The sequence below is a fragment of the Amblyomma americanum genome, chromosome 9 (assembly GCF_052857255.1).
Source record: "Amblyomma americanum isolate KBUSLIRL-KWMA chromosome 9, ASM5285725v1, whole genome shotgun sequence".
Classification (NCBI taxonomy): Eukaryota; Metazoa; Arthropoda; class Arachnida; order Ixodida; family Ixodidae; genus Amblyomma; species Amblyomma americanum.
The window spans coordinates 35,770,591-35,795,571 of NC_135505.1; the positions used below are offsets into that span (position 1 = coordinate 35,770,591).

General features: G+C 44.4%; 1 protein-coding gene across 1 annotated transcript in view; it reads right to left on the reverse strand.

The window, feature by feature from the left end:
- LOC144104068 (uncharacterized) overlaps positions 1–24,981 on the reverse strand; it is a 194,725-nt gene that overhangs the window by 52,337 nt on the left and 117,407 nt on the right. The window contains exons 4-5 of the mRNA XM_077636856.1: positions 20,120–20,171; positions 17,372–17,466 (exon numbers count right to left, since the gene is read on the reverse strand). Coding sequence (XP_077492982.1) covers positions 17,372–17,466; positions 20,120–20,171 — 147 coding nt within the window. The remainder of the gene's footprint in view (positions 1–17,371; positions 17,467–20,119; positions 20,172–24,981) is intronic.

Below are 24,981 nucleotides of genomic sequence, written 5' to 3' on the forward strand. Positions count from 1 at the left end.
CCCCCTGCTACGCTTACTTTCACTTGGAATCTACTCCGTTACCCTTAAGGACCAGCGGTTATCTTGCCTTCGCATTACATGCCCTGCCCAAGCCCATTTTTTTCTCTTGATTTCGGCTAGGATTTCATTAACCCGTGTTTGTTCCCTCACCCACTCTGCCCGCTTCCGGTCTCTTAACCTTACACCTATCATTTTTCTTTGCATGGCTCGCTGCCTGGTCCTTAACTTAAGCTGAACTATTTTCGTTAGCCTCCACGTTTCTGCCCCGTAGGTGAGTACCGGTAAGATAAAGCTGTTGTACACTTTCCTCTTGAGGGAAATTGGTAAACTGCCATTCATGATCTGTGAAAATTTGCCACATGCGCTCCACCCCATTCTTATCCTTCTATTTATCTCCCTCTCTTGATCCGGATCAGCTGTCACTACCTGCCCTAAGTAGACGTATTCCGTCACAACTTCTAGGCTCTCGCTGCCAATTGTGAACTGTTGTTCCCTTGCTAAGCTGTTGAACATTACCTTGGTTTTCTGCATGTTAATGTTTAGATCCATCGATCTGCCCTGCCCGTCTAACTCATTGATCATGATTTGCAGTTCACCTCATGAGTGACTCAGCAAGGCAATGTCATCAGCGAATCGCAGATTATATAGGTATTCTTCATTCATTCTTGTTCCCAACTGTTCCAAATTCAGGCCTCGAAATACCTCCTGTAAACATGCGGTGAACAGCATTGGCGAGATCGTGTCTCCTTGCCTGACGCCCTTCCTTATTGGAATTTTATTGCTGACTATAGTAGCTGTGCAGTTGCTATATATATATTCCAGTATTTTGACATAAGGCACTTCTAACCCCTGATTACGCAATGCCTGTATGACTGCTGAGGTTTCAACTGAGTCGAATGCTTTCTCGTAATCAATGAAAGCTATATATAGAGGTTGGTTATATTCTGCGCATTTCTCTATCACCTCATTGATAGTGAGAATATGATATATTGTGAAATATCCTTTACGAAAGCCTGCCTGATCATTTGGTTGATTAAAGTCCAACGTTGCCCTGACTCTATAAGCATAACCAGGCCTGGAATGCGGCCTGATCTCGGTGAACACACCCGACTAAGCACTCTCTCACCAGAGCAGGATTTGGCCACCCTGGTGTAGTACTTGGCCACAATCTTCTATGATCAAACCAATTAACGTTGAAATTGGGGCACGCAAAAACGAACAGGAATGCCTAGTGTGCAGTGTACTTTCTTTTCTGTTGTTCTTATCTGATTAGCATTGTACGATGTGCTTTGTATCCACTTTGCTATACTCTGGCACTTTTGGTTGATTGTATACAGCTGCATCACTTCGAGGTGTTGGAAGTGGTAAAGCAATATGTTTACTTGGGGCAGGTAGTGACCACTGATACGGATCACGAGAGCGAAATAACTAAAAGAATAAATATGGAGACGAGCAAACATAGCAGATTGTCTCAGATCATGGATGGCAGTTTACCAATATCTCTCAAGAGAAAAGTGTACAACAGCTGCGTCTTACCATTACTCACCTACGGGGCAGAAGCGTGGAGGCGAACGAAAAGGGTTTAACTGAAGTTAATGGCAACGAAGCGAGTTATGGAAAGAAAAATTATAGGTGTGGCGCTTAGAGACAGGAGGAGGGCAGAGTGGGTGAGGGAACAAACGTAGATTAATGACAACCTAGTCTAAATTAAGAGAAAGAAATGGGCTTGGGCAGGAAATCTATTGCGAAGGAAAGATAACCTCTGGTCCTTAAGGGTAACGAAGTGGATTCCAAGAGAAGGCAAGCGTAGTAAGGGGCGGCAGAAGGTTAGGCGGGCGGATGAGATTAGGTAGTCTGCAGGCATAGGGTGGGCGCCGCTGGCGAAGGACAGGGCTAACTGGAGAGACATGGGAGATGTCTTAGCCCTGTCGATGGTGTAGTAAGGCGGATGATGATGATCACTTCGCCTAATGGCCCTGTTTCGAGTCATTTTCAGTACCTTCATACCGTGGGCTACTGTTGCAATGACTACGGAAAGGAAATTGGCCGTGTTCTTGAAATAACTAAATAAGCAAACAAGTAAACAGCATCGCATGTGGTTTGCTTGTTACAGCGTGTGAAGAAAGAAATTAGATCTGAGGTGAAGCAAAACTGCTGAAAATCAACGGGCCACCTCAATGCGCGGGAGGTCATTGATGCCAGGGGTTAGCATTTATAAGCAATTTCCACAGGAGGTGTAACAGTACTGCTGAACATTAACTCTGGATTCTTAGTATCACTGAAATTGGTAGCAGTTGAAAGCGACCTCAAGAGCTCCGTTACTTGGCGAATAAATGAAAATTGTTGGGTTTATCGGCGAAGGAGTCAACTTGCTTTTTTTCGTTTCTGCAGTCTTGTTTACGCAGATTCGAGACGATTAAACAAATCGCATGAGAGTTTACCGATCCATCACGCCAAGTTGCAGATATTAGCATTCTGGACAGCTTCTGCTTCATGTGTCGCTACTTGTCACTTATATATAGTGAAGAAGTGTACGCCTCTTAAATTTGCCATTCGGAATTCACACATTCTTTAAATCAAAAAATACAATTCATCTCTACTTCAACCCTAACTAGATCGAGGCCAATCAGAGGATGATATACTGTGTTTTGGCTAATAGAAAATTGCTGCCGATCCCAAGACAAGTAAAGGATTTTAGTGCTGGATACGCACCCCTTGCCTTTGTCAAAAGCTTAACTACCCAGCGCACTCTAAGCTTTCTATGTGTTCTGAATTAATGGAGTGCGGTTTGTGCTGTGTTTCCATTGAACATCTCGGTAACACAAGGAAAAAGCAGGATTCATTTCACGTGCGCCGTTTTGATACGCTCACGGGGTGACATCACAGGCGGTAGCCAGCATGCTCTCGCTTTCAGTTGCATCGCGGGAATTGCTGCTTTCTGGCGGTTGACGAAATGCTTGCTTGGCGCAGTAAATCTGCCACATTTACCACTTGAGCCATTGAGGTGGGCGTCGTTGCCTGGTGGACAGGCGAAGCGGTGGTGGCTCATTGCGAGATGATACCCCCGGAGTGGGGTTCTCAAGGCCGGCTGGCTTGGGAGATGCCTAGACCATTTCTGGTTTGTTTCTCGAAGCGGTTCCGGTATCTCCACAGGAGGCATCCAAAGGGCTTCCGCAAATGTCTTACATTCGCTCGATACCCTCTAGATATGGTATTTAGCCTTGGGTACCAAAAAATGGCTCCCGCAAGGCTTTCATCGCAGCCTCTAATGAGTGTATTTCATGCAAGAGGCTCTGAAGACCTACAGAGGCCGCTGACGGCACAATTCTATCTCCCCATTAATTCAGTTCATGGCTGACAGTCAACTCGGATTCTTTGTAATAGAACGGCCGGAACCGTCCTATCTGTCGTGTAGGTCGGCTAGCCATGCAGGATCATATTGCGTACTTGCTGCAACAGAAGGTCATGAATGGTTAGGGCAGCCAACTCTTTGGCACTGATGGGTGCTGCATTCCCAGCCGAAACATAGAATATATATTGGCGCGTCCCTTTCTGTTCCTCGTCGAACTACACCAGCAGAATTGGTAGGCAGCTGGTGCGGACCCGAAAAAAGCGGGTTCCATAACGGCAGCGGCGGTGGAATTTCGATGAAGGCAAAATTCTACAGGTCCGTACTGTGCGATGTCGGTACACGATAAAGAACCCCAAGTGGTATAAATTGCCGGATACCTTCAATACGGCGCTGCACATAGCCTGAGTCGCTTTGGGACGTTAAACCCCATAAACTAAACGAAACTGAAGGCATCGGCGTTAATGTTTTCGGACTCCTTACAAATATCCAAGGCTGTACCGATGTCTTCCCAACAGCAGTGCCCGGCGTTGAATGCAGGCAGCGGCCATCGGCGGCAGCGTATTGTCCGGGTTGAACAGTTCCGTCAGTGGCGTGTAGTCCTTTACCAGCTGGAAGTGGCTTCTATAAAGATACTCTACACATGGTTACACAAAACAGGAGAGCCAGCGCCTCCTCGAGATTGGAATAGTTTTAGGATTTCGTTAGCGCTTGCGATCTGTATCCTGTGGGTAATCAGCACAGCCTACTCAATGCGACAATATCGCTCCCAGACCTATTGCCGACTTACCACACTCCAAACGAAGGGGCTTGATTGGGCCGAAATGAACAAGGTGTTTTGCATTTTTGCTGCCTGCTTGCCTGCTTCAAAAACCATATTCTGCTTTATGCCCTAGAACCACTTCACGCCATTCGCCAACAACGCGTACAAGGGCACCTGCAAAGTTGACTCGTCTGTAAAGAACTTGCAGCAGTTTAAAAGGCCCAAAAAGCTTTCAGCTAACTCACCGAGGTGGGTGATGGGGCCTCGAGCAGCGTTGTGATGTTATCGCTTTTAGGACGCAGGCCGTTGTTACCACTGCAGTGCATGAAAAACATAACTTGCTCTTCCCGGATCTTGCTTTGTTTTCTGCTGTAGACGAAAGCCATGCTTCTTCAGACGTTGTAGCACTTCCTGTATGATCTTGTAATTGTTCGCCTTTTCAGCCACAATAATGTGGTTCAGATAAACCTGTACCCTGGAAATCCAATTGAGCGCGACTTCCATGCGTCGCAGGATGATTGCCGGCGCTGAAGACACCCTAAAGGGTATTCTGTTGAAACAGCATATGCCCTTGTCCGTGTTTAGGAAAGCTAGCTTATTCGAGTCATCATCCGGGGCCAGCTGATTATAGGCGTTGTGTAAACACAATGAGCTGAAAACTTCTCCACCGCTGAGATTCGCAAAGATATGGTCAACTCCTGGCAGCGGATATTGCTCCAAAACGGTTGCAGCATTTACAATCAGACGAAGGTAACCACACAAAAGCAGCCGCCCATTCATTGTGACTACATGCAGGACGCGTGTGACACATTCCGACAATATCACCGTTAACAACACCGCTTCTTTGTCTAGCCTATGTAGCTCTACTGACACCATTTGCTTCAGTGTGTACGGCACAGTCCAAGCTTTTCAATACCGGGGCCTGGCGTCTTCTCGACCAGGTGGGCCAGTGGTCCTCGGAGCAATCCATGGCCCGTAGCGAAGATGTCGCTGTACTTTGATCCAGGGTTTTTATTTATTTTTTTATTTATTTATTTATTTATTTATTTATCTATTTATTTATTTATTTATTTATTTATTAGAGATACTATCAGTCCGGTCAGGACCAAGATAGGAGCGATACAGGGTGCAGATTACAAAGGTGGAACACGACAAACAAAACACCAGCACCATCCAGTCGGTGCCAACTTTTAACATATCAAAAAATAGAACTGACCTCTAAGCAACAAATAAAAATGCGCAAAAATATCGCTGCAACGAAACAGAAAACAATGTGAAAACACCATGCCCAACACAAATGCAAGGCGCATTATATCAGGCACTATACCAACAATCACGAACTCCGGCAGAGAACACATCCACACCCGATGCGAGCACCACATTCTCTGGCAGTCTGTTCCATTCTCTCGCTGTGGACAGGAAGAAGGAATGCTTGTAGCAGTGCTTAGAAAACTTTTGTTCTTTTACGTGTCGGCAATGTTTACCCCGAGTGATACGTGAAGTAGTTTCGCTTATGTATTGCTGCTTACCGATATGTACCATGTTGTTCATAATCTTATAGAAAAGAACGAGTCTTTTTTGTTTCCGGCGACATTGAAGAGGGCGCAAGTTCGCTAAAGTGTAAAGTGGGGTTACCTGATCTTGTCTTCGGAAGCGAGGATAGATAAAGCGAAGTGCACGTCGCTGCACTCGCTCCAGTTCAGCTGCAAGTGTTCGAGTGTAGGGATCCCACACCTCACACGCATATTCCATTATCGGGCGTACGAGCATCTTATAAGCCGTAAGTTTAGTATCCTGTGTAGCATGCTTAAGTGACCGCCTAATGAATCCTAATCTTTTATTTGCTTTAGCAACAATGTTATGTACGTGAGTGTTCCAACGCAGGTCTGAAGTAATTGTCACTCCCAGGTATGTATATTCTGTTACTCGATTAAGTTTGTTTTCTTGTAATGAGTAGTCAAATTCGAGTGGCTGATGTTTGTGTGTGATTGTCATACATACTGTTTTACTGGGGTTTAAAGACATTTGCCACTTTCTACACCATTCGGTAATGTTGAGCAGGTAACCATTAAGCTTAACTTGATCTTCAACTGAATTAACATTAGTATAAATAATGCAATCGTCTGCAAATAATCTGGCCTTGATTTCTGAATCTTCAATGAGGTCGTTTATGTAAACAAGAAACAATTACTGTCCGAGTACCGAGCCCTGTGGCACTCCCGATGTCACGTCACACACTTGGGATGCGCTCCCGTCAATACTTACAAATTGCCTGCGGCCCACAAGAAAACTTTCCAGCCAACGAACTATATTTGAGTTTTTGAGTACTGATTAAAATTTGCTTAAAAGTTTTTTATGATTTACCTGATCGAAGGCTTTCCTAAAGTCTAGGAATATTATGTCAATTTGCCCTTTCTGGTCAATGATTTCGCTAAAATCATGCAAAGTTTCTATTAATTGTGTAACCGTTAACACGCCCTGTCGAAAAACATGCTGACACCTGTTCAAGAATTCTATATCTGTTAAGTATTGTCGAATGTGCTTTGAGACAATGTGCTCTAGAAGCTTACAACAGGTTGACGTTAGTGCGATGGGACGATAATTACTGACCGTTTTTGAATCTCCAGTCTTGAGAATAAAAACTATTTTGCTAGTTTTCCGATCATCGGGAACCGTGCTTGTTGATAGTGACTTCCTAAACACTAGTACGAGGTATCTAGCTGACCATTCTGCGTATCGCTTCAAAAACAGATTAGGAATATCATCAGGGCCCATTGATTTTGATGTTTTTAGGCTCAACAATGAATTCAGTACGCCTTCTATCGATAAGCTTATGTCGTCAATTGCGCGTGTTTCAGCAGCGAACCTAGTATCCGCTGGCTTGTTATCGGCTTCACTGAAAACACTTGCGAAGTATCTATTGAAAAGATTGCACATTTCAGTCTTTTCACTTATAGGTCCGCTCTCTGAGCTTATCTCCGCGACTTTTTTCTTTGGTACTGCCAAGTGTCTCCAAAACTTGTGAGGTGATTCTCGTAGAAATTTTTCCAATGTAACGTTATAAAACTTAAATTTATATTCTTTTAAGTGTGACCTCATATTACTACTTAGAGCTAGCATGTCACTCAACGCAGCCGGATCGAGTGTGCGTCGGTACTTTTTCCTACGCCTGCCGATTTTTATTTTTAGTTGAATAATGTTCCTTGTTATCCATGGACTGCACGCACGTTTCTTTTTTGTGACCAGTGGCACATAACGAGTTATGCACATATGGACTAAAGATTTGAATTCTAACCATAGTTCATTAACAGTCACTGATTCGTTACCGCTTAGTTCTTCAAACGGGCCAAAGCAGTAATCTAGCTCGTCAAGTACGGCGGTGTCGTCTGCCCTGTTAAAATCTCTGTAAGATGACACTTCAATCGTTTTCTTTCGAAAAGAGGCAAAGGACAATTTCATACTAACTAAACAATGATCGGAAAGACCAGGCAACACTTCTACCTTCACCGGCTGTGACAAAAGCCCTTGAGTTAGAAAAAGAAGGTCTAAAACTGATTTGCTGTTACCCTGTACTCTTTTGTACTCTCGTCTACCTGCTGAAGCCCATGAGAAAAGCACAAATCTAGAAGACCGAGCGCTGCCTCTCGTTCACGTTGCCCCGGCATCATTTCATCCCATTTCACATCCGCAACGTTAAAATCCCCCGCGATTATCGCGTTTTTGTTTTCAATTCGCAAATTGTGTAGAAAGTCGTTCAATGCATCAATGACGTCTGAAGTTGCGTCCGGAGGACGATACACAGCGCCAATTAAAATTTCATGTGTTCCGCGATAGACTCAGCAAAAAGCGGATTCGATGTTATGAGCGCCTGAAACAACCGTGTGCTGTATCGTATTGTCAATGAAAATAGCTACGCCTCCCCCTCGGCTGATGCGGTCAAATCTGATAACGCCATACCCAGGGGGGCATATCTCCGTATCCAAAATATCAGGGTGAAGCCAAGTTTCCGTGACAACTGCGACATCAGGTTGGTGTTCTAATAAAACGTGCTCCAGCCCCTCTACCTTATTAACAAGACTGCGTGCATTTATGTTTAGTATATGAAATTCATTTCCGCTTGTCTGTCAGTCTTGAGCAGATGGAGAAGCACTCCCCCGGGTAGGCGTAGAAGCACTCTCTCGGGCAGACGTGAAAGCATTTGATAGCAGCTGATGAACTTGATAACGTTCGCTTGTAACGTCATTCCAAGCATACATGACACCATCTATTTTCAGCTTGTCAAAAATTAAAGCCACTTTTTGTCCGTTCTTTCGGTTATCTGCAGCACTCTTCCAAAGGTTTTGCCTTCTGTTCCTGACGATACTTGAGAAATCTTCGTGAACGAAAAAATTTGTATCCTTCAACTTCTTGGTATTTTTTAGTACTTCTACCGTTTCATTGTAGTTGCCAAAACGCACAATTACAGGCCTGGGACGCTCTGTGCTTGGTCGTCCTATCCTATGAATACGTTCGGGGCTCGCCACGGAAACGCCCAGTTTTTCATGAAAAACACCGCTTACTACACTGGTTTTTAGCTGTTCGTACGTTTCATCTGGAACCTCACGAATACCGTGAATGACAACATTGTTTCGACGAGAACGATTCTCGAGGTCGTCAATCTTTCTCAACATGTTATTCAAGCTTGCACGCAAACTAGATAGTTCTTTCTATCTATACGCAGTGTCGGCTTGTACGCACGTTCCAGCGTTGGCAGAGAGTACTACCATGCCCGCCGTATTGGAGCTTCGGATATGGGACCGTAATGGAGCTTCCGAAAACGCCGATTCCGGACAATCAACAACGACTAGTTCGGTCTCTATGGTCGTGCCACACTGAGCCGCAGTAAGCCGAACATTCCAGCGGAAGGAAGTGAGCTGTTGATACGCGACCGCTTCAGTGATGTTGCCTACAGTCGTGGCTATTTTCCTCGGTGTTCTTCGAACACTGCCCGCGGAATCGCACTCGCCGGCGACCTCGTGTCTATCTGCATTGTGAATGGCGCTGTGTTATAATTTTCCAACATATTTGGCGAAGAACAGGCTTAAAGTGAGCATTGTTTGTCGCTTGATGTTCAGTCAGTGTGTGCAAAGTATCGCTTTCCTAAAAAGTATATAGCGCGCTTTTGGAAAGTAAGTATGCTTATCGCTACCAATCAATGCCTTCTTCTGACGCTTTACACACTCGTGGTAAGTGGAAGCGTTTCTGTGTGCCGATGGAACACTGTTCTGAGACGATGGCGATCATCTTCTTGGTGCGAGGAAGCGCGACATCGGGTGCACAGCTGGTGCTCATGGAGAGGTAGGCCGCTTAGTTTGCTAGACTCAGGACGTTAGCGGGGTCATCATCATCATCATCATCAGCTTTACTACATCCACTGCAAGGTAAAGGCCTCTCCCATGTCTCTCCAATTAACCCTATTCTTTGCCAGCAGCATACACCCTTTGCCTGCAAACTTCTTAATCTCATCCGCCCACCTAACCTTCTGCCGCCCCCTGCTACGCTTACTTTCTCTTGGAATCCACTCCGTTACCCTTAAGGACCAGCGGTTATCTTGCCTTTGCATTACATGCCCTGCCCAAGCCCATTTCTTTCTCTTGATTTCGACTAGGATATCATTAACCCGTGTTTGTTCCCTCACCCACTCTGCCCGCTTCCGATCTCTTAACGTTACACCTATCATTTTTCTTTCCATGGCTCTCTGCGTTGTCCTTAACTTAAGCTGAACTCTTTTCGTTAGCCTCCACGTTTCTGCCCCGCAGGTGAGTACCGGTAAGATTATGCTGTTGTACACTTTCCTCTTGAGGGAAACTGGTAAACTGCCACTCATGATCTGCGAGAATTTGCCATATGCGCTCCACCCCAATCTTATCCTTCTAGTTATCTCCCTCTCATGATCCGGATCAGCTGTCACTACCTGCCCTAAGTAGACGTATTCCGTCACAATTTCTTGGCTCTCGCTGCCAATTGTGAACTGTTGTTCCCTTGCTAGGCTGTTGAAAATTACCTTGGTTTTCTGCATGTTAATTTTAAGACCCATCGATCTGCTCTGCCTGTCTAATTCATTGATCATGATTTGCAGTTCACCTCCTGAGTGACTCAGCAAGGCAATATCATCAGCAAATCGCTGATTATTTAGGTATTCTCTATTTATTCTTATTCCCAACTGTTCCCAATTCAGGCATCGAAATACCTCCTGTAAACATGCGGTGAACAGCATTGGCGAGATCGTGTCTCCTTGCCTGACGCCCTTCCTTATTGGAATTTTATTGCTGACTTTATGGAGGACTATAGTAGCTGTGCAGTTGCTACATATATATTCCAGTATTTTGACATAAGGCTCTTCTACCCCCTGATTACGCAATGCCTGTATGACTTCTGAGGTTTCCACTGAGTCGAATGCTTTCTCGTAATCAATGAAAGCTATATATAGAGGTTGGCTACATTCTGCGCATTTCTCTATCACGTGATTGATAGTGTGAATATGATCTATTGTGGAATATCCTTTACGAAAGCCTGCCTGATCATTTGGTTGACTAAAGTCTAACGTTGCCCTGGCTCTATTAGCGATTACCTTAGTAAATACTTTGTAGGCAACAGATAGTAAGCTGATCGGCCTGTAATTTTTCAAGTCCTTGGAGTCTTCCTTCTTATGAATTAAGATAATGTTTGCATTATTCCAAGCTTCTGGTACAGTCGAGGTCATAACGCATTGCGTATACAGGGTGGCTAGTTTTTCTAGCACGATGTCCCATCCATCCTTCAAAGGATCTGCTGTTACCTGATCCTCCCCAGCTGCTTTTCCCCTTTTCATTGCTTCTAAGGCTTTCTTTACTTCATCCTTCGTTACTGGCGGGATGACGCATTGGTGTGCACTGCTGTCTTTCTCATTAACGCCCTGATTACATTGGCTACTGTACAGGTCTGTGTAGAACTCTTCGGCTACGTTAACTATCTTATCCACATTGCTAATGACATTGCCCTGCTTGTCTCTTAATGCATACATCTGGTTTTTACCTATGCCTAGTTTCCTCTTCACTGTTTTTAGGCTACCTCCGTTTTTTGTAGCATGCTCGATTCTCTCCATATTAAACTTCCTTATGTCGGCTACCTTGCGCTTATTTATTAACTTTGATAGCTCCGTTAGTTCTATTCTATCGGTAGGGTTAGATGCCCTCATGTTTTGGCGCTTCTTAATCAGATCTTTCGCCACCTGAGATAGCTTCCCGGTATCTTTTCGAACTGTCCTACCGCCTACTTCTACTGCGCACTCCGTAATTATTGATATCAGATTATCGTGCATTGAATGAACATCAAGATCATCTTCCTCAGTTAAAACCGAATATCTGTTTTGCAGCGCTATCCTAAACTCCTGTGCTTTCCTTCTTACGGCTAACTCGTTACTGGTCTTCTTCTTCACTAGCTTCTTCCGTTCCCTCTTCAAGTCTAAGCTAATTCTAGACCTTACCATTCTGTGGTCGCTACAACGCACCTTTCTGAGGACGGCCACATCCTGAATGATGCCAGGTTTAGCGCATAGTATGAAGTCGATTTCATTTTTAATCTCACCATTGGGGCTGTTCCAGGTCCACTTCCTGTTTTCCCGATTGCGGAAGAAGGTATTCATGATCCGTAAATTATTTCTATCCGCGAATTCGACTAATAACTCTCCCCTGCTATTTCTAGAGCCTATCCCATAGTCATCTACCGCGTGGTCGTCAGTCTGCTTCTTGCCCACCTTCGCATTGATGTCGCCCATCAGTACAGTGTACTGCGATTTCACTTTATTCATTGCCGATTCTACGTCCTCATAGAAACTTTCAACGGTCTGGTCATCATGGCTGGATGTGGGTGCGTTGGCCTGCACCACTTTCAGCTTGTACCTCCTATTCAGCCTAATTACTATAGCTGCTACCCTCTCGTTAATACTGTAGAACTCCTCTACGTTGCCAGCTATATCCTTATTAATGAGGAATCCCACACCTAATCCTCGTCTAACCTCTAACCCGCGATAGCACAGTATGTGTCCGTCCTTTAGTACTGTATACGCCTCACCTGTCCTCCTAACTTCGGTAAGCCCTATCACATCCCATTTAATTCCCGCTAGTTTCTCAAACAGCACTGCTAGGCTAGCCTCACTAGCTAAAGTTCTAGCGTTAAACGTTGCCAGGTTCAGATTCCGGATTCAGTTCCAGGTTCAGTTCAGATTCAGGTTAGCGGGGTGATCGGACGCAGTTGGTTATGTCTGCCGCCTGGGAGCGTAGCCTCTACCTTGGCTGCCCGTTTTCCGCCGAGGCCTAAGCACAAATTGCGAAGTGTTTGCCTCCTTCCTTGACTGCGAGCTGCGATTCAGCAAGTGACGTTTCATTGTAATCGCCCCAAACACCGAATACTAGGCCATCCCGCGCTGGGCAGAATGTCTCCAGAATGGCAGTCTTAAGCAAAGTGATGAAGTGCGGCTAGGAAATCCCGAACTATCTCACCTTGCGCCCGTGTCCGCCTAAAAAATCGGTAAGTGCCTGCTGTTTCGTTGACGTGCAGCCCACAGTAGCTCTGTATACACTGGAAGACATCGCAGCATTTGAGATCGTTGACGCTCTAGGGGTACCTTAACAGCGCAGTTGAACTGAGAGCTCGTTGTTGCGCCGCACCCGTAATTTTCTGTGCTTCAAAATACCCTTCCAAGTACACTTTCAGAATCAGCCTCTTTCATCTTCGTTGAATGGAGGCGGTTTCCTCGGAGCCATCGAATCGCCTCTGCTGTCCCCTCTCAGTAGCCGCTATTCAAGGGCATCCCCTTCAAGCGAAGTAATGCTTCGTCACCACGGTTGCGTTTCCAGTGAACATCTCGGTACCACAAGCGAAAAAGCAGGTTTTATTTCTCGTGAGCCGTATTTATACGCTTTAGTTATGACGTCACGGGCGATAGGCAGCATAATATTGCTTGCGGCAGCGTCACAGGAATCGCTACATGCTGGTGGTTGACGACATGTTTGCATGACGCACCAGTTTGGTCCCATAAAATTTCTGGTTGTGTCTCCTCGAGCTTAGCAAGAACCGCTAATAATGTTACTGTATTTAGTGCACGTTGCATTTCGAAAGAAAAAGGGCATGAAACCAGAAAGAGAGGTAAAGAGAATGCTACAGATGGACGTTTTTTTCTGAGACACGTCCGCTGTTGAACACGGAAATGCTAAATGTAATAAGATATCTCATATTATCTAGCGGTACGATACCGTGTATTGTGAAGGAAATACTGCAAAAGAAGAGTAAACGAGCGTTTCTGTTCAAGCAGTTGTTTCATATTTGGAAGAATACAGAAGATTTACCCGTGGAAATGCGGCGCATCTAATAAAGCGTCATGCTTTATTGGATTCACAATTAGAAAATACCCCTCACTGCAAGGTCCATTTGAACAAATTAGCAGTTTTTATCACCATGCAAGAAACCTACATAAAATATCAGGGAATGTACTTAGCTATACTCAAATCCATATATTTATTAAATGCGCTAATTGATCGAGCTACCAAGAGCGGCTTTTTAATTGAATTATTCAGGGTCATGGGAACTTTCAAGGAGAGAAACCTTGATATTTTAATAAAAACACATCATTTGCGTTTAATGACAGTCGCTCACGAACCTCAAACTTCCCCTCTAGACCAACTGATCTTCGTTATTGCAAAAGTGTCAGTAACCTGGAATACACAGTATATCAAAATCATGGCACGTTGCTGCCTTTGTTATCTGAAGGTAACAACTTCTGAAAATTATGAGCAGCAAAATACTGGAAATATCGCCTGATCACCGAACCTAACTCGAATACGCTGTCCACATTTTATCTACGTGCTCTTTCCTAGAATCCCAATGCTGAGAAATTCGAAGCAAACTTTCTTTCGTAACGGCCAAACACTGCACTGCTATTTGTGCAGCCTTACGGTACAGTCGACCAATTACACAGGAAAGTTGGGCTGGTTAGCGCTGGGACATTGGCTGCGGCATCTTAGCTAGCGCGAATAAACAGTCCACAAATAGTGAGAAACAGACGGCATGCACACTAGAAACAGACGGCACACAAACTTCATTTGATGTCTATAGCGTGTGTCTCATGTGCTTCTCGGCTTTTGTTCGCTGTTTTATTGGCGCTTGCTAACATGTCGCTGCCAGAGAGCCATCTAATGATGGCGCAGGCGAGAGTTGTGTCCCCGCTGTGAAAGCGGCGCTGGCCCACTGAAGCACCTATATGCGAGAGCACCCGCAGCTGTACCAAGTGGCGGTGCCGCTAACCTGAACTGCGCACTGCGTCCCTGGGGTGCGCCGTGCTTAGCAGGTGGATGGTAGGACGCGTGCTCCCACTGCACACGGCCTCCCATAAATAGCTTTCCCTCCAAAATGAATGAAAAGGGAGGGGCTAAGAGGCAACGAGATAGCATATATCACGGACGAACATACGCGCTGGAAAGTGAGAATATTTAGCGCAAGCACAAGGTTCATGGGCACCATGACACTAATTTCTATGCCTTGAACATTGTTTTATACAGGGTATCCTAACTAACTTTATCCAGGATTTTTGAAACATGCCGTGGCAATCTAGGACGATGCGACCAAATGGATTTTGATGGCGATTGTATGGAGCAAGTAATACTGTTTTTTGTGTTGAGATTAAATGCCTAATTACTCGCCATCAAATAGTCAATTTCGTAAGCAACGAAGATATGCGAAACATTGCAATGACAAAATTTTAGAACTGCCCTCAATACGTCCAATTGAACAGGTTATAACATTCCATTCACTCCGTATAACTTTTCTCGCTCACTGCAGATGCCCGCGAAATCCAACAAAAAAATACCGCGTGATATGCCCGCTTGCGCGCCGCGACTGCAGTTCCCTCAAACATTCCCCGTAGAAACGAACGCATCATTTTGCCTGGTGTGCTGCCACTTAAAAGGCAACAGGGCAGCGACGAGACAGCTGCCTGAGCTATATAAGTCTGTGGTACGCTTCCCTTGCGGCGGTTCATGATGGCGATAAGCAGACCCAGCGCGCATCACTTGCGCGAATTACACTGCGATTGCCTCCGTCGCAGCCCTGTCACCTTTAAGCGGCAGCACACCCGGCTAAGTGAGCTGGTCATTTTGTAGGCGGAACATTTGGTAGCGCTGGAATCGCAGCTCGCAGGTGGACATGTCACGGCGTAATTTTTTTTTGTATTTCGGGGCCACCTGCAGTGAACCGAAAAAAGCGAATACGTAATGAATGGAAAGTTAGAAGCTCTTCAGTCAGATTTTCGTGGGGAGTTCCCCAACTTCCTCATTGTAGTTCTTAGCCTATCTTCGTTTCTCCAGAAGTTGCTGAATATTATGACTAATTATGCAATTAAGCACTATAAAAAATTTAGTGTGACTCGCTCCATACAGCAGCCAGCGACGTGAATCTGGTTGCGTCGCCTTAGAGTTGTCCGGCGTATTTTTAAACCATGGCTAATGTTAGCTGGAACATCCTGTATTCTTCCCCTTGCTGTATAATGTTCCTTTTATTCTTCCTTTCTGACATGACGTCACTGATGTCACTGAACTGGTTCTGATGCATGCGGTTCCAGCCATCTCGATGAAAAATTCCTTTGCCATTATTCGCCCTGGTTTGTCGCAAGGTCTCTTGAGGAACTGCAGTTACTTCAGGAGCGTCTTGCAGGAGCTGTACGAGAACTAATGCTCCGCTAGGAGCCTTCCTGACTCGTTCGAAACGGGAACTAAAGAAAAATTTTATGCTGGCCTGTCTCGTTGTATTACTATATTCTAACCAGCTTCCAACTGAAATACTATCATTACAATCCCTTAAAGAGGTAAAATGTAGAATAAAGTCCGGGCTTAATATGTCAAAAGCACTGTAAGCTTGCATTAAAAGAATGCTCTAAATACTTGAGTTTGCCATCCCATGTGTATCTAGGTTGTTTAAGTTGTTTTTGAACCTGTGTAAATAAGTGTCTTAATTTGGCAGTGTGCATTAGTGATATCGTTCTTTTTTTTGTATTTAGGAATATTATGTCTTATTGCAATAAGCTTTGTTGTGTAGTATTTGTTTTGTTTCTACATACAGGAAACTATGTTTTTTTTCGTCAATACTGAGCCTGTACTTCGTTTGATTCCCATGACGCGCCCACAAGCGCACTTGCGCTTCCGCGGGCACACTTATTTGAACTTGTAATTGTGACAAATAAATATGTATGTATGTATGTATGTATGTATGTATGTATGTATGTATGTATGTATGTATGTATGTATGTATGTATGTATGTATGTATGTATGTATGTATGTATGTATGTATGTATGTATGTATGTATGTATGTATGTATGTATGTATGTATGTATGTATGTATGTATGTATGTATGTATGTATGTATGTATGTATGTATGTATGTATGTATGTATGTATGTATGTATGTATGTACGTATGTATGTATGTATGTATGTAAAGACTAAATAGGTTAAATAACAATAATAACAAAAGTACTTATAAGTGATGATAGAGTTATGAACTACGGCCGCGTAAAAGCCACAGGCGGGCTTATAGGGCTTGGAAACAAACCTTTTTTGTGGGGCGTTTTGGAAACCCAATGCGTCCATATATTGGGGCCGCCACTACAAGCCAGTATCGAGTGTAAACTGAGGGGGATCGGATCAGCTTTTTTGGGCTCGGATCGGAGAGGGTAGGCCACACACTTCATAAAGCAAGCACATACACCATTTCGGTTCGGACTTCAAAAGTTTTTACCTACTAGTAAGAAAAATTTTAATGTTATTTTCATGACCATAATCTCCAGTTTTGCGGCAGTGCGAGAAATAACGCAAACACAAAGAACCAGAGGTTGGTCGAAGTTGTCTTCAGTGCACTTGTAACTGAAATCCTAAGCTCCTTTTACCGCTCTCTGTACCACTGTAGAGTCTAGCAGATGTAGCGCTTCAAACACGTCCTCGAAATATATCCTAGGTTTCCGAAACACCAACTGGCGAGGACCGCTATAAATTTGAAATCATGTCTTATATTTTATTCTAAGTTATCCTGGCATATTTATATTGCTAACGTTTTGGACCATTTATTTTCATTTGATCTTTTCAAATGTTGACGTTTTGTATCGCTTATGTGCTGCTTGGAATGATACCGCCCATATGTTGGTAAAACGCAGCTTTCAACTGCTATACTTCCGCAGATGACCACGAATACTCACAATTTGTGCAACCGCGCTCCCAGATTCGTTCGATACGTGCAGCGAAAGAATTCTTTGCTGGTCTCCTGTGTCGTACCAAAGTTTCCATTCGTAGCCTGTACAGATGAAAAAAATACGCTAAAGTCACGCGCTGCTGCGTACGCACCGAAGTGAGCGAAAGCTTCGCTTCCAAAAGAGCCTGCCCTCTGCCGTTGGCAACTCACGTGCCGCGTAGTGTTAATAACAAGCACTTGAGTATCATGCAACACCTGCCTGCCGACATGGGCGATGGGGCCTGAAGGAGCTCCCCGGTATGCCCCACCCATCGCATGCTCTGAGGAAGTGCTGCGAGCACAGCCACTGAGACTGATTTTAATGCGAATGCATTACTGAGAAAAGCCGCCAGTGTGGGTTACTGAGTGTACTCGGAGACTGTGCGAAAAATTGCAGTGATAGCACCAAAAATTGGGCGACGTCTTCAAGCGGCTGTATCACGCAAACACCAAACCGAGCACTACTACTTCAGGCATGATATGCATGCCGTTCTTCTATATATGCCTCCAAAAGGCTGTCCTAAATGTGGCGCCAGTTTATCCAACATTCGTACGAAAATTGTGGCGCGACCGTTTGTCGTACAGCGCTCCTGGTACTGCTATACAACTTCTTGTTGCAAATAGGTTACCTGTGCTAGTCAAGCAGGAGGTTAACATGCGACAGGGATTCCAACCGGGAACATATGCCCCTTCAATTATGCGCCTTCCCAAACTCTTTACCCCTTCTGTAAAGGCACGGTTGATGTGTACGCCGAGACGTGAGACAGTCCCTTCGCCATTTCCTTCCCTCAAATACCAATTTACGCAGCGAAATTATGGCGAAACCGTTCGTCGTACCGCATTCCGGGTGGTGCCATGCGCGCGCGCATGCGTTTTTGGGCGGGGGGGGGGGGGGGGGGGGGGTTGTCGCCGGCGCGGTCTGGTGTCAATGCACTCAGGGACAGTAATGCTTTCGCATTCCACTCGTAAGCATCCTTACACGTCTATGCAGATTTTTATTGCGCCCATCAGAACTGCACTCGCGTACGGTGCTCCAAACGGTAGATGGATGCAACATAGGGGCGTTTCTTTTCAAACCTGCTGGCGGCAGGTGCCACTACGCTCGTGTGGGAAATCTCTGCGGCGATGACGTCTTTAATGCTGTTGAGACCAGAGGCGGGAACTTCTCCTTCGTCGGTTAAAACATAGCAAGCAGCGCCAGCTAATGCGCAGTTTACCAACCAGCCGCGGCCGCTACATCGACAGCTATGTGAAGCGAATGTTCGGTCCCATGAGGTTTCGTCGCTGTAAAGGCAGTCGCGGAAAACACAGCAGCATGTGATGTAGCAAGCCCCCTCCCAGCCATATCAGCTCCTGAGTTACCAGCTGCTAAAAAAACTGGCGGTGATAAGCATCGCTGGTAACCGCGCATACATTTCAAAACGAAATCTTTTTTTTTTTTGGGTGCGGGGGAGGAAGCTGTTCCCTGCAGTTCACTTGATTGTGGTCTCGCAGCTGACAGAGCACGGCTTTCGTAAACACAACACGTGAGCAGTGTGATGCTGCCTTCGTTAAAAGCGGAAGTGGAACACCTGAGCACGTGAGTACACGGAAAAAGAGCAGTCTGAACGGTACTGAGGTTGTGTTCGGCAGTGAAGTGACAGTACGCGGCAACCATGACACACGCTGCGGCCCCCCAATTTAAGTTTTTCTCCACTAAATCTGACAGGACCTCGATAAGGATCGGTGAGAAAAATTATAATAAACGAGCTATTAAAGGAACGGTGTCCCGTATTTTTGTAGAGAGCACCTTCGTATAATATAGTCGTCCGAATACGTAGAATAACACACTTTTTTGCAAGTTTAACAGTTTTTAGGAACGGCATTAAGTTTATTTTTAGTGTACACATTTTCCATGTAGTGCATGTTATGGTGAGCCAGTGAAAGGTTTGTAATGCTCACGAACCTTGCGTGGATTTTTAAAAAAAGTTCATGAAAGGAGGGTTTAAAGCGAAAAAAAAACGAGCTACAAACACATCAAAACCTTGAACATGCAATGTCTTGACAGGATGATAAAAAATAAAACTCATATACATTCCCCCAAATAAATATGAGGGCAAAAGAAAATAACCTTTTTCATATGAATCTTTACGGAGACCTGGCTTTGCAGTAGTCGGGAAAATGACGGGAAATTCTTTTTTTTTTGCCGCACGATATTCAGAGAAATTGTTTTTGATGCTTCAGTAAAAACTTACGATGCTTCTGAACGAAATAGGAGAGGGTCAAGCTGAACCATTGGTACGTTTGGCATGGAATGACTCTTAATTTAGGGTGTCATAAAGACGGTACGAGAATAAATTAGACAAATGCAATGAAAACGATGGATGTGTGTGCTGCGGGTCTTCTCTGTAGTTGGCTGCGTTCGGGTACCTTCGTCACTCGCATATGCATACCGAGGTGCTCGAGCGGAAATGCTCTTCGGGTGCCCCGTTGTATGCCGCTCGAGAACCCTAGACCGGCCTTCTTATGGCGACAGTGCACAGTGGCCTCTGCATGCATCGAAAGATCGTCCACAAACATCGGCCGTTTGATAGCCGCCTGGAGATCATACAAATCAGTGCTTAAGCTGCGAAGGACGCGTATCAGTCCAGTTAATTGTTTTCTAATATTTGATGGAAAAGCAGGATCAGAGCGCAGAGGCAACGGCAACGTGTGACACAAAAATAAGGGTGCTCACCTCTTATGGCTTTCATATTGGCTCTATCCAACTTGTTGTTATTGAAGTAAGTCTGAAAAGAAAATTGTTCGCTTGCAATATAAGGACAGGTTTGAATATCTGGCAAACGACAGTGTTTTTCGTGCCAAGTTTTCACCATTTTGACGATGCGGACTGTTATCATTCGGTTATGATGCAATTCCGCTCCTTCAACGCAGTACAGGGCAGCATATCACAGGCGTTTCTTTTTGTTCCTCAGGCATCCTGAAATCCTCTCCCGACACCTCATGAGTTCAATGCAGTCACGGTTGTTACAGAAGTGCCAGCGTGCACGATATCACTTCGGCTTTGTATTTCGGGGAGCAGAGCCAGATTTGAAGTGTTTCGTATTATATTGCAAAATTCAAGCTTCGGTCACCGAATCTGAAACGCATTGTGTGCAGAGCGTTCAAAGCCACTGCGCTGAAAAGCGTTTCGATCGATCGCATCGCACAGTTTAGACTGCCATAGAAAACTAGGGAAGAATTCTTTTCACGAAAAAGGAAACGTTAATAGAAAAAAATACAAGGCTTCCGTCGGGTGATCTGCGGGTATATTGATTTTTATATTGAACTCTTGCACTATATAGAAAAACTGCGTTCATAAACGGTTTTCCACTCAAAAACGCTTTTGTCCAGTATTGCTGGGTGTGTTTGCTGAAGAATTTCAGAAGAGCTATTATAGCATTTCATAATGTAGGTCATGAGGTCGGTGTGCTGTCTGTTTGCAGCCAACAAAACTCTATGAATTTTTTCTAGTTTAATGTTATTGCAAATGTTCATTTGTACTGCCACATGTCGGCAGTCGTTGTTTTTCAGTTGTGTTGTGCATTAAAAAAAATTGTGTGTAGTGTGAGCAAGTACAAACTCTGGACAAGTGTTCTGCCTGTTCTCTAATACTTGTTTGTGTACTAGGAGCTGTCCGGAAAAGAACTGTCAAAAGATAAAAGTTGCTATTAAGACTATTTATTGTTCCTAGGAATAATTATTGTCCCCAACTCTGTTCTCTTTATATACTTGTTTTAAGACATCATTTACTGCATCTTTCACATGCAATGTGCCCAGTATGTCGCTTAAATACTCTTGAATAACATTTTGGTAGGCTCCCCTTATATGCAGAAATGCTAACCAAAGGAGCCTCTGTTTTATTTCAGCAACATCTATGCACTGCGTCAATGAAACCAGATTGTTCTCCAACCTCCTTTGTTTTCCAACAATCCAAGCCTTTAGTCTGTTCTTTATAATCTGCATCACCACCATGTAAACCACAGACTACACCGTTATGAGACGGTAGTTGTTTATGTGACCTTCGTTTACTTTTCCCTTATATTTCATGTTCGTTCTGCCTAATCTGCAGCCATTGGATACTTTTTCATTTACTACCCTTTGGCTCACTACCTCTATTAATGTTTGCTTGAATTGTGGTCCTAACTTCTTTATTAGCATAATCAGAATATCATCTGGTAAAGTTCATGTTCAACATGGAACATTATTCTCTGCCAATTCCCACTCTCCTTGTCCTGGCGATACAATTGCGGTAACCGTTCTATCCTCTTTTGATAAATTATGTGCAAAAGTTCTTTGTTTTTTTAAAATCTGTCTGTCTCCCAAATTGTCTATGTTTCATTTATTCATCCCCTTCTAGCCGAATACCGTTATCTGTAACAACCCTTTGCTCTAGCCTAGTCTTATTACTTATGTAGTTGAGATGTTCCGAAAAATTTGTGAGCTGCTTTATATCTTATTTATTTGCTTTTGCATCCACTAGGCACCGTTTCATCTAATTTTCTCATTGATCAAATAGGATGCTTTCCTTCTACACTTCATTAAGGAATCGCATTTTCGATCTACTTCAGAGTCTTGTTCCTTCCTCTTCTTAGAATATCTGTGCTCCCTGGACGCCTCCTGACGTTTCTCAGTGACTTTTTCTATCCCCTCATCTCACCAACTCTTAAGTTTGCGTTTTCTTTTCCTTATTGGCTTGACTCGCAACTTAGCTAGCTTTAGCTGAAGGAGTCGAGGTAATATGGTACAAGTTCATTCTGTTTCATTATCCTCAAAAATTACTTTCTCATTTTGTTTGGCTGCTGCTTCCAAATGCTTTGCTGAGTAAAAGTTCCCCTCAGATTGTTCATCTCGCCTGATTCCTGCATTGGTTTCTCTTCTCAAAACGCAGCTTGATACGTTTTTGGTCACTACTAAGACATGAGGATCTGTGTTCATATATGCTCATGAACCCTAACATATTATAAATCCTATGTGACATAAGTTTTAATATATCTTCGAGTTCAGACTCCCTGCTTCTCCTTTTATAAGCCCTCCCTTCATACTTCTCGGTAGTGTTGCATAAAACTAAATCATGCTGTCACACAAGTCCTGTAGCATGCTTCCTGTCGAATTTGTGTAGCCACGCAGGTCGTCTATGTGTGCATTCATGTCACTTTATATAATTTTCTCGCCCTTTCCTCATAGCTCATAATTGTCGCTTGCGATACATTCTGCAATTTCTCTGTATTCCTCTTTGGCATTAGCTTTTGTCCACTGGTATACAAAGCCAAGAAGTGTTTTCACCCCTTCCACTTTTTCTTATAAGCAAAAATGTTCCTTGCACTCCTGGTCAGCCATTTGAATATTCATGCTTTTATGAATGAATGTCCCAACTCCACCCCCTTTCTGCTGCCCCCTGCTGTATTGCAATGTTCCCTTGCGTAGTCTAGATTACAGGGCCGTTGCTCCATGTCTCTAAGATGTGTTTCACTAACTCATATATCATTATTCCTCCTGCCTTAATTGTTCTTCAATTTCCTTCCATTCCTGCCTATTCCTGCCACCTTTTATAATGTGCCGTATATGTGAACAAACTAGGCCCTGGCGCCCGTGTCTATTTATTCTCCTATGTCTGAATCCTTTCTTTGATCTTGGTTCTTCTCGTGGTTCATCCTTGTCCGCACTGGTGCCCTCAGCGAGCTGGCTACCCCCCCCCCCCCCACCCCCCCAAAGAAAAAAACTCCAGGAAAGGAAAAACTCGCTCCTTTACTTCTCGCGAGTGTTTTTAATGTTTTGTGTAATCCTAGATTAATTTTCTCAAGCATTGGAGTTTCCTATCCACATTGCACCTCGTTTCTTTTACCGCCTAACATAAGGTAATCTTTCGCCTACAGTCTTTCCCCTCACAAGCATACTAAACGCGATGTCAAACGATTAAACCTTACGTTTATACTGCGAAAATGGTAACTAAACTAAACAGACCCTGAGACGTAAAAGGCGCTCCCAGCGCTCAATATGAAGGTTGTAGAAGCAGGAAAAGTGAGAAGTGCAGCGGCCACGCCTGAGGTTCGGCAATGATTGGTCCGTCTGCATTATAGTTTTGTTCTACCGAAGGCATTGATCGACCAGCGAAACGCACCTGCGGGCGCCCTATAGGAGAAAGCAGTTTTCACCATCTTTTACGCGGCGTTCCATAGCACTGCAATGGGCGCTACTTTCATTTTGCGACGTTGAGAGATCACAAAAGTGTATTGTGCAGTTAGGAATCGGTAACCAGCTCGGAGTGGTGAGAAGGGTGTCTTGAGGTTTGGTGATAGACGTGTTTCAGTGACTGCTTCCAAGGAGTAAAGCCCTTCTTTCGTTACAATCAATATTTCGCCCTAACGACGTGTGGCTGGTGAACATTTAAGGGGCCATGACAGCCTATTTTCACCCATATCCTGCTTTTTGCGTTTTATTCAAACACGTTGAATTAAATTGCCCTGAAGTTTCAGTTGGTTCTGTGCGGTAAATATTATTAAAACGATTTTTTCGTTTCTTCTGCGAACTGCTTGCTGGTGTGGCAACCTCTGTTCGCTGACGTCACAAGGGCATGCCCGCCCCGCGTGTCGTCTATTGTGGTAAAAGAATGCAGCGCGAAAAAAACAAGGACGAACAGAAGTGGACAGGACAGGGCGCTGACTACCAACACATTTATTCAGAAAGATGAGCAGCTTATATAACGCAGTCCAACACCCACGTGACCAGGAAAATAGCAAACGCGTTCAACTATCTAATACAAAAAAAACAAAACGAAGTACACAATATCAAAGTGATACATATCTGGGTAACGCAAAGTCAGCCAAGAACCGATAAAACCGAGAAGACCACGACGAACCATAAGGTGCACGCATGGAAAATGAACAGTCAGCGACCTTTGCCGCCAATGCAGCACGAGGCAAAACGAAGACGACAATAACAAAATAGTCACCGAACAATAAGTAAAAGTCGAAGCTAAAAGCAGGGTCGGGGCCAAACGCATAACAAAACAATACAAAACGCAACGCAAAAGCTGAGTCAACCGTTCACAGTCAAACTGAGTCAAAAAAGTTGAAAGTTCTTTAGAACAAGAATTAAAAGCAGACGTGAATAAAAAAGACGTGTTTATAGTGGGCCTAGAAAACTGGACTCCTTGTCTGTAAGTAAAATTGAAGGCATGCTGACGCACTTGTCTCCAGCTTTGGCTATCATCCTTGCCTCAATGATGACCCTTTCATTTTCTGTCCGCGCCCGTGCTCTGACAACCGTGCGCGAGTAACATGGTTCGCAGCCTTTGCAAGACTTGCAATGGTCGTCCAGGTGCCCGCCGCTTTTGTTACGGACCCTACGGCGGTGTTCAAACAATCTCTCGTTGAGACACCTGCCGGTTTGCCCAATATACACGCGTCCACACTTCAAGGGAATCTCGTAAATGACACAAGTAGCACAATGTGTGAGTGGTTCTACATGTCTAATAGGGCAAACCTTTTTCTTTTGCTTTGTCAGCAGTGTACACACTCGTGACAATTTGCACGGGGCTGAGAAGACAAGGTTTACGTT